This window comes from Durio zibethinus, chromosome 23 (assembly GCF_047325235.1).
Source record: "Durio zibethinus cultivar Kanyao isolate XHJ-2024 chromosome 23, ASM4732523v1, whole genome shotgun sequence".
Taxonomy (NCBI): domain Eukaryota; kingdom Viridiplantae; phylum Streptophyta; class Magnoliopsida; order Malvales; family Malvaceae; genus Durio; species Durio zibethinus.
The window spans coordinates 3,735,992-3,751,439 of NC_143184.1; the positions used below are offsets into that span (position 1 = coordinate 3,735,992).

Here is a 15,448-nt window from a genome sequence, read left to right on the forward strand (position 1 = left end):
ACCGCACCCCCCCAAACAAAAAAAATGTCTTAAATCTAGGGATATTGTAAAGCTGTAATTGATGGCGAATGAGGTGTTGATCTACCTCCGACAAAGGCTCAAAACTTTGAAACCTACAGTCAAAACAAAGTAAAAGCCCAGGGCTATGAACTGTTTATAATATCCCGATTGGACAATATGTGAAACAATAAAACAAGAAGTTATTTTATGGTCATTGGTTGTGACTTAAGTACCAAGATTCATTTAAATCAGAAAAAAATAATTCCTTTTGATGATTTAATTCTGTTGTGATAAAAAGATGTAGAAAACACTTTCCCCTTAGTTAAGTTGTATTTTTTTTTTTAATGAAAAAGGCAATCTCAGATAAAATTAGCATCTTTTTAATTGGGCCTTTAAAGCCCATTAGATAAGCCGTAAAGTTCAGAACAACAGCATCAAGCCTGTTAAATTCTTAAGGCCCATGTTTAAGATATGAAAAAAGGAACCGAAACAGCAGGTAAATCCTAGGATGGGCCCCCACCAGGGCCCGTGTGGAAAACAAAAGAGAGACTGAAAGGCTGATTCCCACAGTGGAGGCCACGTCACTGAAGTTCACACGTGTCTGTCATTTGCTGGGCTTCTTTTTCTTCAGATTCTTCACTCTTGTCTCGAGTGAGTCGGTCGCAGAGCAAGCCCAACTCGGCCAGCCATGGTCTCCAAGGCGAGCGACTCTTCCTCTAAATCCGGAGTTAGAAATTCTCCTCCTTGGCTTTTTTATGTTCAATTTTTTTTTTTCCTTTTTGCGCTTTCTTCATTTGCATTCAGTCTTTTAATTTTTTATTATCATCAGAAATTGGAGACTAGTTGCATAACTCACCGTCTCATTTAACATGGAATATAAATAAATTTCGAATCTTTTTTTTACTCATTTTCTTTATTTTCCTATTTTGGTTATTAGATTATAATTGATAAGATAGACTGGAAATTCCACGGAATATGATCCGCCAAAATAGTCACCTGGTTTTTGTGGGAACAGAGCTTTCTCCTAATTCCATCACCATTTCACTACAACTTATGCTCTTTTTGGCTGCTAATGAATTTTGCAGAAACAAAAAGGAGAAGAGGAAAAATCTTTCGGAGTTGAGTTTTTTCAAATTTCTATTTTGCTTTTATCATCAACAATTTGTTCTTTTTTTTTTTTTTTTTTTTTTTTGATGTGGCAGAAATCACATGGAGAAGACTCTGGTGGTGGCGTAGGAAATTTGACATTTAAGTTAAATCAGCTTAAAAGACAAATTCAAGCGGAGAGAACTGCTTTAATAAAGGTAGATTAGTTATGCCATAGTTATATTAGTCACTTAAAATTTGCTTATTAGATTCTTTCTTGTTACCATAAATTAATGCCAGATTATCTTTTTGTCCTTGAATTTCACTAGCACGATCCATTTTTTTATAAAAGGTATCCAACTGTGACTCTTTTGTGCTCAACCTGCTAGGCAAGATGTACATAAATCGTGCTAGTATTTTCATTGTGTGGTGTACACAGGAAAACGTTGAGAAGAACAGATTGAAGATAGAGAGTCATATATCGGAGATTTTGTCAGCCACATCAAGTAGGAATGTTCTGTGCATGGAGGAGAATGGATTTGGTAAAATGCTTTCTTCAAGAATCGAAATTCCTCTCTGTAAGTATACTGGTTTTGCTCAAGGCTCAGGAGATAGAGACTATGCTAATGGTCATGAAGTTGTATCTTCAATAAGTGCCAAGCTTCCGTATGTTGAGAAGTTACCACCATATACAACATGGATATTTTTGGACAAGTATGTTGGATTACTATATTAGTTGGTCATGGAATAAAATTACTTGCAATTAGGGACAATTTTTGGGCAAATTTCATTTAAATACTTAACAACATACTAGAGACCACTTAATCCGAAAAGCTTAAGCCATTAGGTCATGAGCTAGCCATGCTACATAGGTCATCTCGAGTTGAGGATTATAATTTGGGGAGATTTCATGAAAGGGCTTGATAACATATTGAACACCTAATCCTAAAAGCTTAAGCTACCAGGAAAAACTGCCCATGCTATTTAAGCCTCTCAAGGTTTTGTTACTGTTTTTTTAATTTGAAGTTGGAGATTTCAGAAGCTTAAGTATCCACACATGAATTTACCACGTTTTCTCACCCCATCTTGTTTTGCATGAGATTTTGTTTTTGCTTGTCTTATCTTAAATATGCATCATTCAGCACAGAAATCAGCGAATGGCTGAGGACCAATCTGTTGTGGGGCGGAGACGTATATACTATGACCAACGTGGCAGTGAAGCCTTGATCTGTAGTGATAGTGAGGAGGATATTGCAGAGCCTGAGGAAGAAAAACATGAATTTTCTGAGGGTGAAGATCGTATTTTGTGGTAAGTAAAATAAAATGCAACTTAAATAAATAAGGAGTACTATTCTTTTTTAAGAGAAATATAATTGTATACTTTCCTTTGGAAGAAAAAGAAAGTTGTACACAGTTGCACTCAGAAAGTTGAACTTCTTGTGCCTTTCATACTAGTCACAAGTGAAAATCAACTACAGAAATTCTAGTGGTAGACATTGTTCATAATCTTTCAATCATCATAGGATATGTTTATTGGATTTCTGATGAACTGTGGATAAGTTCTTTTCTATTGCACTTTATGAAGAAAACCATTCAATCATTTTATATTAAATGTGTTGAATTTGGCAGGACTGTCTCTCAGGAGTATGGTCTAGGTGAGGAAATACTGAATGCTATCAGCCAGTTTATTGGAGTCACCGTTTCTGAAATCCAGGTATCCCGTATCATTAGCATGTGAATCTTATTTTGGATGATATTTGGCTTTCTTAATCCCTTCCTCCAAAGGTTTGTATTTAGGTACCCTTTCTGTTGATAATTATTGGAAACTGTTTTTTTTATGAGATTTGCAGGAACGGCATGGCACACTCGCAGAGAAATACAGTGACCAAAACATTAAAGATTCTGAGGATTCTGGATCTGAGAAAGGCATTTCTTTGGACAAGAGCCTAAGCCTTAGTGCTGCTTTAGATTCTTTTGATAATCTGTTTTGCCGCCGTTGCTTGGTACTTTGTCTCTAACCACGCATTCTCAATAGTATTTGTTGAAGAGAAGCACTGGCATGTTGATATCACATGTAATTCTTTGAATTTTTTTAACTCCCTTGCTCATCTACTTTCTATCCATCTGACAGTTATTTGACTGCCGTCTTCATGGCTGTTCTCAAACTTTAATTAATCCTGTAAGCAATGTGCTTCTTGTCTTTCCATTTAATGTGAGTTTGTTTCATTACTTTTTCTGATTGGAACTGTTGCTTAACAGAGCGAAAAGCAGCCATATTGGTCAGAATATGAAGATGACAGAAAACCTTGTAGTGATCAATGTTACCTTCAGGTATGGTCTTTTTATTCTTTTCTCGAAAAGCTTATGTCTTGTACTGTGTTATGAGTTGGTACTGCCAAAACAATTGAAAGTTTAGGTTAATGACATTAGTGCTGATAATTTTATGGACTATAGTTCTACATATTTTTATATATGGTCTCTATGTGCAGGTCATTCCACATTTTTTGTGGTCTAATTTGTTATTACTCACCAAAGAGAAGAAGATTATTTTAGTGCTTATATGTGTGTGTGTTTGCCAAGACACATTTGATTTAATGTGTATTTGCACTTATTCATATCCTTGGAGTACCTTTTAGTTTCTTTTCAAGTATATAGTTATCATTATCATCATATGCCATATTTAACTTTTATTTAGATTTAAGATAATATCTTTTTTGGAAAAGAATCAAATCTTGTGATTTCAACACCATTCATGCAGTTAAGAGCTCTCCAAGATGTGCCAGAAGGTTCAGTTAGTAATGCATTGCATGGAGTGAAGACTACAACTTTAGAAGAGAAAGAAGACCAGGCTGCATCATCTGATGCCAAAGAGCCAAAGACTAATGTTGCTGCAGATCTCATGCAATATGAAAGAGGCATCTCTGAAGAAGCGAGGCCTGTTACTTCAGAAGGTATTTGTAGCTCAGAAGGTGCTGGTGAAGCTCAAAATTTGGAGATATCTTCCATGCCAATAGATAACTGTGAAAGTTCTGGAAAGCGCAAGGCCTCCCAAGAAAGAAATAGACAATTAGATGATTCAGAACACTGTTCTGATGGCAGCCAGGATTCTGGAAGTAAGAAACAAAAGACAGTACTGGCTTTGGGTGTAGCTATCAAGTCTTCTGAAGCTATACCAAGTCAGGATCAGAGTTCCAGTGCTAAAAGTAATAAAAGTAGGAACCATCATGTTGGTACTCTTAATGAAAATGAAGCTCAAATTACAGCCAAAAACACCCAAAATGAATCTAGTGAACAGGGATTAGAAACTTTTGCCTGTCCTGCTAGTGCTTCTGGTGATAAGACTGAGGATAACATAAGCGAGGGAGCCAAAGATGTTACAGCGGTGCCTGAATTGAAGTGGTCGTCTTCTGAGTGGAAACCTATTGAGAGAGAATTGTACTTGAAGGGAGTGGAGATATTTGGGAAAAACAGGTAGAAGGGATTACAACTTTCATCAGAGTTTTGCGCAGCACAGAATGCAAATGGATGCTGCTTGTTTAAATATAATGTTTATATCTTTGGCATTAGTTTCTGCAGTTCTAACTTTCTAATGGACTAATCTGCAAAAGCTCCTGAGAAAAGCGAAAATGTGTGTGCGGGGCAAAAAAAAAACCATGATGAAAATTGTGTAACATGCTCATTGTTGTAAAATTCACCTGCTTTACTTTCTGGTCATGATTGATGGACTTTTTACATTTAGACAGTTGCAAGTGTAGACATCTGTCTTCTCCCTTCTAGGTGACAATATTCATATTTCCATTTATAGTAATGCATGATCACGTGCTTTGCAGTTGCCTTATAGCCAGGAACTTACTTTCTGGTTTGAAGACTTGCATAGAAGTATCGAGTTACATGTGTGATGCTGGAGCTTCAACATTTCATAGGTCCATCGTGACAAGTTCATTTTTGGAAGAAAATGGGAAATCTGAAACAGATTATATGGTATGTAGCAGAACCTTAATTTCTCCCCATTTCCTACTTCGTGACCTTTCTTTGATAAAGGGGTGAAAAAAATGGTTTCCAACCCGCATGATTCTCTTGAGGCCATATCAGTGATACTCTTACCTTTACAAGATACAATTGCAAGAAGCCCTTTTAACACTTCATTGTATGTTTAAATGTTTTTCAATTGAAAAAGAAAATCATTATAAAATTATTCTCTGAATCTTTTAAGTTACAAAGAAAGTATGGGAATCCATAGATAGAGAGTGGGATTAGAATCTGCAATTACAGTTACACGGGAATTAAGGTTTGGACATTTAGTTAAACAATGTAAAAAGAAGAAACCCATCTTTATAGTGGCTGATTTTCAGGAACAATGGCAAAGAGTAAAATAGAACAAAGCTGACTTGATTACTGCAGTCTGATTTTCTTTAATTTAGTTTTGCTACTTCTAATATTTATTCATTATCAATTGATCTCTACCACTTTAAAGTGAGCATTGTGTTTTTAGGGTGAAAAGTTGCTCTCCATTATGGACCTTTGTTTTCCCACTTTACGTTGCATTATACATACTTTTCCCTACTAACATTCTTTCTGCTATTTAGGAGCAAGAGATGTCAACAAGACCACGATTGCTTCGTAGAAGGGGTAGAACACGGAAGCTTAAATATTCTTGGAAATCTGCCGGCCATCCATCAATGTGGAAAAGAATTGCTGATGGAAAAAATCAGTCTTGCAAGCAATATACTCCGTGTGGATGCCAATCAATGTGTGGAAAGCAATGCCCTTGTATGCACAATGGAACTTGCTGCGAAAAGTACTGTGGGTAAGCTAAATTGTTTTAACTTGAAAATATGAAACATATAGATGACTATGGATACAGTAACCTATATCTCAGTGCATCTGTCTAACTGCACTTTTTATGAGTAAGCTGAGTTGTTTCAGCTTATTTTTATTAAACTAAAACTACATCAAGTCTAGAGATATTACAATAGATTCAAAGAAGAAAATTTAATTTAGACAATAATTGAAACTAGTAAATATGATTATGCAGATGCTCGAAGAGTTGCAAGAACCGGTTTAGGGGATGCCATTGTGCAAAGAGTCAATGCAGAAGTCGGCAGTGCCCATGTTTTGCTGCTGGGCGTGAATGTGACCCAGATGTTTGTCGGAATTGTTGGGTTAGGTAAAGTTTCATATTCTCTATGATCTTGTATAACATGTGACTATCATGTCCTGTAGAAATTTTCTTATGTTTATAGGCTATTCCTCATTTAAAGGAGACTTTCCTTGTTAAAAATCATGCTGAAAGTTACTTGTAGATATTATAAACCCTTCCCAAGTATGTAGTAGATGTACCCAAATCTTCAAAGTTTAGAGATGGGAATAGTTTTTCGAAATCATGTTTGATTTTCGCAATAAATAATAGTCCAACTAGAAACTCCATGTTGGTTTCTGAAGAAAGATATTTTTCTGTTCTTTTTTGTCATTTTCTTTTGATATATTATCTAGGTTTTAAAGCACACTGAGTGGACAACTGCTGGAGACAAATGCTTATGTTTCATGTATTGCCAGGACTTGTATTAAATATTTTGTACCTTTTGCAGTTGTGGTGGGGGTTTCATTGGGTGAGCCACCAAAACGAGGAGATGGTCAGTGTGGAAACATGAGGCTGCTTCTAAGGCAACAGCAGAGAGTGAGCAACTTAAAAGTGTTTTAGTTTTAAAATTATACTCTGAAAATGTTTTAAAGCAATATTTTTCTTTTTTCTCTATTCTGATCTTTCATATTTCTATTCTTCAGATCCTCTTGGCAAAGTCTGATGTTGCTGGATGGGGAGCCTTTCTGAAAGTAGGATAGTATTATTTTCTCTAATGGAAAATCTTAGGATAGTGAAATTGTCTTGTGTTTCCCTCAGTTGTGTTCTAACTCTTTTCTGTGATCCCAATGATGTGGTTCAGAATTCCGTCAACAAAAATGATTATCTTGGAGAATATACTGGTGAATTGATCTCCCACAGAGAAGCAGACAAACGTGGTAAAATTTATGATCGTGCAAATTCATCATTCCTTTTTGACTTGAATGATCAGGCAAGTAGCACTGAGAACCCCACATTTGACACTGAAGTTTCCTTCTGTTAACAAAAACATCTCTTTTTTATATCTAAGAACGCTGCAATGATTCCAATAATGAAAGTATCTGGTTCACAATTTCAGTGCTTCATTATCTAATTCTAATTATGTATACATTACACCACGACCTTCATTGTTTTGAGAGGCGTATGGAATCTGAAAGAAGATGCTATTTTGTCTTTGCAGTACGTCCTTGATGCTTATCGCAAAGGAGACAAATTGAAATTCGCAAACCACTCTTCTAACCCTAATTGCTATGCCAAGGTAATCTGTCTGTAATTCTTTCGAGGACATTTCTTGTTGGTTTAGCTAATACCTTAGCTTGCATAGGTAATGTTGGTGGCTGGGGATCATCGAGTAGGAATTTTTGCTAAGGAGCGCATTGAAGCTAGTGAGGAGCTCTTTTATGATTATCGTTATGGCCCAGATCAAGCACCTGCATGGGCTAGGAAACCTGAGGGTTCCAAGAGAGATGATACATCAGTCTCTCAAGGTAGAGCAAAGAAATACCAGTCTCATTGATGCACTTTTGAGTGGTTTAGCATGTGCATCTGGTTTTTGTTTCTATATTACCTTCAGTTTTTTTCCTATCTTCACCTTAGGAAAAGGAGTTTCTTCATAAGCAAGCATATAGGATAATGCCATCATGTGCGTATAGTTGCATAAATGTACTCCCAAAGATATTAGTGTCAAGAAATAAGGTTTAAGCATTTATAATGCCAACAAGCTAGGTATCAAACGATAAATATGGAGAAAGAATTTATCTTATAGAAATAACGGAAGTTTATTTTTTGTGATAGCTATTTGCATTTTTCATGTATGCTTTAATGTTTCCCTTTTTGATATCTTTGGTCTTACCATGACAGTTGAACCAACATATCAACGATCCCCCCATCCCCTGTTCATGTATCAAAAGTTGCAGTTCTACAATTGTATTTGTAACAATACTTTTCGAAGTAGTGATTTTAAGTAATTGTGAAACCACTATGTTTGCCAACGTTAATGTGGCATTCCTTAATGTTGATGATGTTCATTCCCATAATCTTTAATTAACCTTTTTAAAAAGATCGAGTCCAAGCTCCCAGGGTCGGCAGTTGGGTCATCTTCAACTAAGCAAAAAGCCATGTAAAACCAACTAAGCAAGCAAGCTTTATAATTTTATGAATTTTACTCGCAAACGGGGGATCCTCATCCAAACATTATCAATTGCATTTCGAAGACATGACCCAAAAATGTTACATTTTGCATGCTATCAGACGAGATTATAAACTGAAAGAATAGAGAGAATATACATGCCAAGGATTATGATTGACTTTTCGATTGATGCTTGCTCCTTTGTTTGGATTGCAAATGGAAATACAAAATCTCATTCCACGTATCCGGAACACCAGGAAGACACCAATGGCTGCAATCTTGAATATGCGAGTTGCGATTCCCTGGTTTTTTCCCGTATATTGATGGATGACCATCTATTCTGTACGCTGATAAACAAGTTACATTCAGTAATGTTACAGGAGTTTTCATCTGCAAAATGACCTCCTCCACAATTTTGTTCTTCTCAGGGTATGCCATGCCTGAAGTGTCATTAAGGGGCCAAGCAGCTTCCATACAGTGGCCACCTGAATTCCACCCTCCTCCCCTATATAATAATGATCACAGCCTACTCAGTAAAGAGATATAAGTTGATTTGTTTTTTTTTGTCAACCGATATGAGTAGATGTTAACAAGGGAAAAGAAACTTAAACAGCAGCAAAAACAACGGCAAACCTGAAATGAGAAGGTGCTGAATTTCGAAAGAAAACTTGCGTTCTGCCTGGATTAATGCGTCTATCAACCCATGCAGCCCAGGTCATTAAAGCTTTTCTAAAGGCAGTAGAGACATCAAGTCGAGGATGTACTTGGCTTCCTTCCTGATAATAGTTGATCCTAAAATATGGAAATTGACAGTAAACATCAAACTTGTTACTTCCTGATAAATGTTTAGCTCAGATGGTAAGTACATGTCATAACAATGTAATCTTAATTCTTAAAGGACAGCTATCTTGGATTAACTTTCTAGCTTACAGTTAATGAAGGATGGAAAACTTGAAAGGAAGATCACATCAACAACTATAGAGTTTACCAGCGGAGGTTTTTTTTAAAGATTCACAGTTTGCTGATGGTACTAACCCGGCTTTTGTTTTGTAATGAGACCACCAATGTGCAGTGTTGAAGACCAAAATATCAGCTCCTCTCCATTTTGATGAACCATGATCAATTGCATCAATTCTTAAAGTGGGCTTCCGCTTTTGCCCTATTCTTGCCTTGCTCTCGTGAACCAAAAAGTGAGAGACATAGTATTCAACCGTACACTTATAATCCTGCAGAAACAACCTAAAAGAATCAACTACCGCAAGTAAGTGATACAAAGAGCAAATAAACTTTAAACAATCATTTAATTACCACAAATTTGAAACTATAATTTCCCTTCTCTTTGGTGATTCTTCGCCCATGAGTTTCATAGACCTTCTTTGGATCTCGTATGGCTCCCATTAACATACAAAGCATGGATTCCCATTGGTTTCTGTTAATTGAATCTCCTACAAAGACCAGTCTTTTCCCTCGGATCAAATCCAGCATTTTTGCTGCATTGAACCTAAAACAGAGAGCCCCACACCAAAAACCAGTCTTTACCATAGCAAATGCTAGAATCTGCATATCCAAGAAAAAGTATAAAGCAAATCAAAATTACCTAGGAAAATCACAATCACGTGGTTGCCATTTCCACTTCATGTAATTTCTATCGCGCCTTCCATTGCTATCACAGTTAAAACCTTCATCAATGAAAGGACACGATCCATTTGTGTACAGAGGATAGCTCTCATCATAAACCCACTTTCCTTTTGTTACATCGCAGCTATCTGCCTTCTTCTCCTCAATTTTCCTATTACTTTGAACTTCATTTTTATCAACTGAAGTTACTCTTGTCTTCTTCTCTTCTTTGTGTTCCTTACCGCTTGGAAGCTCAAGTTTGTCAACTGAATTTGCTCTAACCTCATCCTCTTCAGTTAATTCATTGCTTTCAACTTCAATATCTTCTATTAAAGATCCAGGTGCATCCTCTTGCTCGGTTTCAGGATCCTCGGTTTCATTATCACCATCTTCTAGCACTTCACTCTCATTTTCTTGTCTCTGGATCTCCTTAGAAACTGAAAACTTATCAGACCCGGATGCATTTGCAGCCTTAGCAAAAGGGGTATCTTTCACTGTTGAATGCTTTACGGTTCCTGCCAAATCATTACTACTGAAACTACTCAAGCTCCCTACAGTTATGGGTTTATAACCACCCAAAATAAGAAATGATTTGTTGAACTGAAAATGGGTTTCCTGATGAACGGAAGGGTTGGATTTGATGACCCAAGTAAACAAGGAAGCCAGGAAGATAAAAGAAGAAGATAATGTGAAAGAAAACACCAAGAATCTTGTGGATTTGAAAGAGAAACTTCTCTGTCTCTCCATCATATGGTTCATCAGCAAAATGCTTCAAAATACAGTAAAAAACAGTTCTTCAATGGGATTTGGTAGAAGGAAGGACTAATCACTTATGCATGTATTTGTGAGAATGTGTGATGCTAAAAGAGCAAAATTTTCAAAAAGACAGCAAAACAATTGAGCATCTGAGAAGACTTTCAGATTCAATGGAGTGGTTTGAGGCTATTCACTAATTAGGAAAGTGTGGCTTCAGGTTACGGGGGTGACTGGGCGTTTAGTAAGCAAAAAATTTCCTTTGTTAAAAAAATGCAAAGTCTAAAGCGTAAAAGAAATAAATGAAATTTGAAAATGACTGAATTACACCCCACTCCGTGTCCTCGACACGACACCCACATTTTCGCTGGTGGCTATGTTCGATATCTTTGCTGGACATGGATTAAACGAATCTCGAGGCTATGCAATTAATAGCATTTCAAGTTGCCATGAGCTTTATTACAATTTACAGGCTAAAATAACCGGAAAAAAAAAAAAAAAAAAACTCTTTTTCCGCCCTTGAAAAACTAGAAGTCAAGAATTTAAAAGCGATTTCAGTACAAGATGAATATTGAATGCCAAAGAAAATTCCTTCTATTTACAACTTTTGCCACCCATTAAACTGGTTACTATTCGGGAAAGCCTTTGCGTCGGTCTCAATTGATGTCAGATCTTCTTTCCTTTTTCCCTAATTTCTCCTTGGCTATGACATGGAGCATTCTGAAAAGGGTTGCTGGAGCCTCCCAAGTCCCACCGTTTATTTACAATCTACATCCAGGATACCTGGGTAAATATGTTCTTTCCAAATACAATCAAAACAAGATATGATACTTTTTTTTAATGATCCGAATTTAGATACTCAAGCTCAAATAAACAAATAAAAAAAACAAAATGATTTTAAAGTTGATACATTAATGTTTTATCATTAAGGTAGCGCATTTATTGTCCATAAGTTTTGTTAGGAGCAGAGCACGTGCTTAAGGCACGGTCATCTACACCATCAAAGAATAAAATACCATCCACTTTGATATTTTGATATCGATTTAAACCAATCAATCATTTGAAGGAAAAGTACGCCATTTCCATGAATAATTCACGGGAAGAAAGACCAATTCCCTTTTAAAAAAACTAACAAAGTGATACAATAAAAAAATAAAAAAGTGAACCCTGTAAGCAACGATTTGCAACATGAAAATTTGATTAATTTATATCCTGTAACTGCGAGTTCATTTACCGATTCGATTGTTCAATTTTCAAGTTTAGAAAACAGCCTCAACAAGGGCATGTGTCTTCTTGGGGTACCCCATACCAACCAAATGGTTGAGATAAATTTTCCCATCCTTCACAGTCGCCGCCGTGGCCAAACGATGCATGGGACCCTTAAACTTTGCCACAACAGAAGCTGTCTCCCATCCATCAGAGCTCTCTACCATTCTCCCAGAAGGGTTCCCGGCAACCACAAGCTTTGTTGGGGAAATTAGCTCTAGACCATCACCAAAGGCTAGTGGGCCTCCAGCAACTTCAATCAACTTCACTTCCTCTCCCTTGGCTAGATCAATCTTAAGCAAATTGCCACTGAACGTATGAATTACTATCAAGTAGCCATCTGGGTGGTAAACAATTCCGTTCAATGCAACCAAGCTTTTATACCACTCTTTTGGAGTGAAGAGTGGGTTTCTGAGGATAGACAAGAACTCGCCATTGACACCAACCTTCCATATTTTGCTGGCTTTCGCATCAGTAATATATGCATTACCATCTACATCTACTGCAACATCATCCGCAAAGGATTTCTCATCACCTAAGGATCAAGAAACTATGGTCACTTTTATAGTTTATTAAATGCACAAAGAGATCATGGTTTAGCATTGAAAATGTGAAAAGTTAATAGAACCAAATAAGAAATAGTACAATGTCACGAGGTGAGTTGGACCCTGATTTGGAGGGAAAGAATTGCATTACTTATTGTGTCATGTGATCAGTTACTTCACCAAATCTATTTTAGTATATGCATAGCAGATTCTGAGTTATGAGCTGTCATGATTGGCATTTTGTCGGAAACATTATTTTCTTGATTTTATCAATAAAGAATTACAGAGACAGCCGTATGGGTGAAATTGATAGGCAGATGGAACAATTTGAAAGATACAGGAAAGTCTCTAAATTGAGCAAACAGAGAGGTCCAGAGTCCAAGTGGCCCAAAGTCACCTATTGACTGCTCCATGCTTCTTAATACGAAGCTTCAATTTTGACCATAGTTTAGTACAGAATCAAACGCAATGATAATTTTAAAGATATTTTTTACCATTGAAACTTGAAAGTCAAGAAGGGCAGGAGAGGCACACCCCTCTCTGAAGTCTGACCGACAATGGGCATAGCAAAATCATCTCCATAACCCAATAAGGCATAGGGCATTAGCCCCACCCCCCAATCCTAGCCTTCTCGTATGAAGAATATAGCCTTCAGTTCACAAGCCCACCGGCCTCAGACGTTTATTCACTAACTAATGCTTTAGTATTCTCAAATATCATGCAAAATCCTCATAAGATGAACAACTATCATTATAAAAACTAGAAGGTTAATACTGTAAAATGAAAACATAAAATCACGCATAAAGCCATTAACATGGTGGAAAACAACCATAAGATACCTCCAACAGAAGCAAAATATTGATAACTACAGACAAGTTCAGATTCCAACATGATTCTTTTCAAAGAATTCCACAAATTAAATAAAAGCTATGCTTTTTTTTGGGTCTGAAAAATATGCTCCTTTTCAGAAACAACTTAGGGCCACCCATATCGCCATCTGCTTGCCCCACCATATGACCAACAAACGAAAACAACTGGATGGTTTAGATTAAATGCCATTTGAACATGCTATGATGCTATTATCAGCTTAGCCTAACAGGATTTTAAACATGATTAGACGAACCCAATTTAAAATTTATTTTCCTTTATTAAAAAAAAAAGTGAAAAAATAAATTGTTATATCGATACTTGCCAGGGCCGCTGAGCTGGGTTAGAAAGAGCCGCTTCCACGTGGACAAATCATAAGCCGCGAGAGCGCCGTATCGGTTGTGGAGCAAGTCAGCTACAACCACAAGCAGCCGGTTTCTAGGGCGATCAACGGCGATGCCGAGGGAAGCATTTCCGGTCAAGTCAAAGTCTTTGACCACTGTGACCTCTTTCAATACGATATCCGGTGTGTAATCGTTGGGAACGAGGATTTCACCGACGCCACCTTCCAAGAAACTAACGAGGAATCGACGGCCCTGATCGTCCCACTTGGCGCACTCCCGGAAAAAGCCGGCGCTATGGTAGTGGAAAACGTGGCTGGTAGGCTTGGCACGTTCTTCGGAGATGATGTAAGCGATGGGAATCGCCGACACGAGGAAGACGAAAATGAGGAATCTTGGAGAACAAAACCAAAGCGCCATTTTTTTTCCTTTGAGTTAGTGTTTTGTTTAGGTGAAGAAACAACGGAGACTGGAAAAAGTTATGGGAGTTAGTGAGAATCGGCAACTAAGAAAAAGGCTGAAGTAAAAGTCCAAAGAGGAGGGAGCTGGAGTTGCTCAAATGTTTGGTCGTTCTAGTTTTTATTTTATTGGTTGTGGTTGAGAGCGTCATGGGTGGATGGAAAAGCATTCTCAATTTCAATATTTTTATTGAATTTTTAGGTGATATTGTTAATCATGCTAATTCGTCTAATTATTTTATTATAATAATCTTTTTTTTTTTTTTTTGTATTTCTTGTTAGAATCGCCTTTGTTTACTTTTTTTTTTTAATAAAATAAAATATAAATAATAAGAAAATAAAATATTAGTTATTCGAAACCTAAAATTGCGAAAAGGAGTATGGAAATGCATTGGATTAGATTAATAGATTTCCTGCACCAAAAAATTAAAAAGAAATTATTTTTAATTTAAATCTGTCACATCGCAGAGTAAAACTGAGTTGCTTGTTAAGAGTCAAACGACTGTGTTAGCATTTTCTTTTAATTGAAAATTTTGAATAAGTAAATCTACTCCATTTTTTTATTGTCATTAATGGTTTAGAAATTTCACTGCCAAAATAAGCTGATAGCATATGTTTTTTTTTTTTTAATTAAAAGTTTGTCAAATTCATTTTACACTAAGGCCAAAGAAATGGATTTTAGATTGTGAAGTGTAGAATCTTTTGAACTTTAGTTAGCACAACATGCAAGTGATATTCCCTCTTTTAACCTCATTCTCATCATTCAAATTAATATTTTTTAATTAAAAAAATAAAAGATATTTTCTCAAAAAAAAAAAAAGGATGTTGGATATCCGGCCCATGGCGAAATGAACATATACCTATCGGTCCATTAAGAAATCGGTTTGTTTTGTGACTCTAGGCCCATTATTTCACGAGGGCAAAATAGAGAATTTTGATGAAAGAAATTAAATAGAGCCTCATTCTCTGACAAAACTGAATCTCAATCCAATTTCCCCCAACGCGGAGCCTCCTTGAGTTAAACCCTAATTTCCCCGTTCGGTTTTTCCTTCGATTTTCTCTGTCTGGTTTCGTGACGATTTCCCGGCGTTTTTCACTGTCTCCATCTGAGCTGTATGCGTGTAAATGATGATTTATTTGTTTTAGTTATTAGTCTTGAAAGATTTTGAGATCGATTGGAGGGGTTTAACAAGAGTGCACGATGGTTATTTTGATATCAATTTTTCGTTTTACGATTATTTCATTACCGCTTTGAAAGTTTCGGGGTG

At 36.6% G+C, this 15,448-nt stretch overlaps 3 protein-coding genes across 33 annotated transcripts; 1 reads left to right on the forward strand and 2 right to left on the reverse strand.

The window, feature by feature from the left end:
• Positions 1-653: 653 nt before the first annotated feature.
• On the forward strand, positions 654-7,996 carry LOC111314069 (histone-lysine N-methyltransferase EZA1-like). Of its 31 annotated transcripts, none has more exons than XM_089752576.1 (18): positions 654-727; positions 938-1,304; positions 1,416-1,438; positions 1,526-1,800; positions 2,234-2,395; positions 2,716-2,800; positions 2,937-3,089; positions 3,218-3,265; positions 3,346-3,417; positions 3,845-4,557; positions 4,917-5,067; positions 5,673-5,893; positions 6,122-6,253; positions 6,675-6,763; positions 6,871-6,918; positions 7,029-7,157; positions 7,386-7,463; positions 7,530-7,996. In XM_089752576.1, exons 4-14 carry the CDS (start codon positions 1,610-1,612, stop codon positions 6,697-6,699), a joined length of 1,953 nt encoding a protein of 650 aa, XP_089608702.1. In that variant the 5' UTR covers positions 654-727; positions 938-1,304; positions 1,416-1,438; positions 1,526-1,609; the 3' UTR covers positions 6,700-6,763; positions 6,871-6,918; positions 7,029-7,157; positions 7,386-7,463; positions 7,530-7,996. The 31 variants fall into 31 exon arrangements, with proteins under 31 accessions (XP_089608702.1, XP_089608695.1, XP_089608696.1 ...); XM_089752569.1 differs by having other exon boundaries at positions 1,086-1,304; positions 1,501-1,800; XM_089752570.1 differs by having other exon boundaries at positions 1,086-1,304; positions 1,501-1,800; positions 7,029-7,104.
• Positions 7,997-8,386: 390 nt separating this feature from the next.
• Positions 8,387-11,127, reverse strand: LOC111314071 (protein trichome birefringence-like 6). The gene is made up of 5 exons (XM_022915085.2): positions 9,931-11,127; positions 9,642-9,834; positions 9,369-9,559; positions 8,967-9,125; positions 8,387-8,838 (listed from the first exon to the last, which is right to left on the reverse strand). Exons 1-5 carry the CDS (start codon positions 10,707-10,709, stop codon positions 8,502-8,504), a joined length of 1,659 nt encoding a protein of 552 aa, XP_022770820.1. The 5' UTR covers positions 10,710-11,127; the 3' UTR covers positions 8,387-8,501.
• Positions 11,128-11,762: 635 nt separating this feature from the next.
• Positions 11,763-14,282, reverse strand: LOC149512111 (uncharacterized). Its single transcript, XM_089752593.1, has 2 exons — positions 13,707-14,282; positions 11,763-12,504 (listed from the first exon to the last, which is right to left on the reverse strand). The coding sequence occupies exons 1-2, from the start codon at positions 14,140-14,142 to the stop codon at positions 11,963-11,965; spliced, it is 978 nt and encodes a 325-aa protein (XP_089608719.1). The 5' UTR covers positions 14,143-14,282; the 3' UTR covers positions 11,763-11,962.
• Between the last annotated feature and the right edge of the window lie 1,166 nt (positions 14,283-15,448).

Excerpts from the sequence above, each read along its gene's own strand:
- LOC111314069 (XM_089752569.1), top strand. The coding sequence starts at position 689 with ATGGTCTCCAAGGCGAGCGACTCTTCCTCTAAATCCGGA. Across the intron at positions 4,558-4,916 it reads GAGATATTTGGGAAAAACAG|TTGCCTTATAGCCAGGAACT; the intron begins GTAGAAGGGATT and ends CGTGCTTTGCAG. Across the intron at positions 6,254-6,674 it reads TGTCGGAATTGTTGGGTTAG|TTGTGGTGGGGGTTTCATTG; the intron begins GTAAAGTTTCAT and ends TACCTTTTGCAG.
- LOC149512111 (XM_089752593.1), bottom strand. The coding sequence starts at position 14,142 with ATGGCGCTTTGGTTTTGTTCTCCAAGATTCCTCATTTTCGTCTTCCTC. Across the intron at positions 12,505-13,706 it reads AACCCAGCTCAGCGGCCCTG|GTGATGAGAAATCCTTTGCG; the intron begins GCAAGTATCGAT and ends CTTGATCCTTAG.
- LOC111314071 (XM_022915085.2), bottom strand. The coding sequence starts at position 10,709 with ATGAACCATATGATGGAGAGACAGAGAAGTTTCTCTTTCAAATCCACA. Across the intron at positions 9,126-9,368 it reads CATTACAAAACAAAAGCCGG|GATCAACTATTATCAGGAAG; the intron begins GTTAGTACCATC and ends TCCATATTTTAG. Across the intron at positions 8,839-8,966 it reads TCAGCACCTTCTCATTTCAG|GGGAGGAGGGTGGAATTCAG; the intron begins GTTTGCCGTTGT and ends ATTATTATATAG.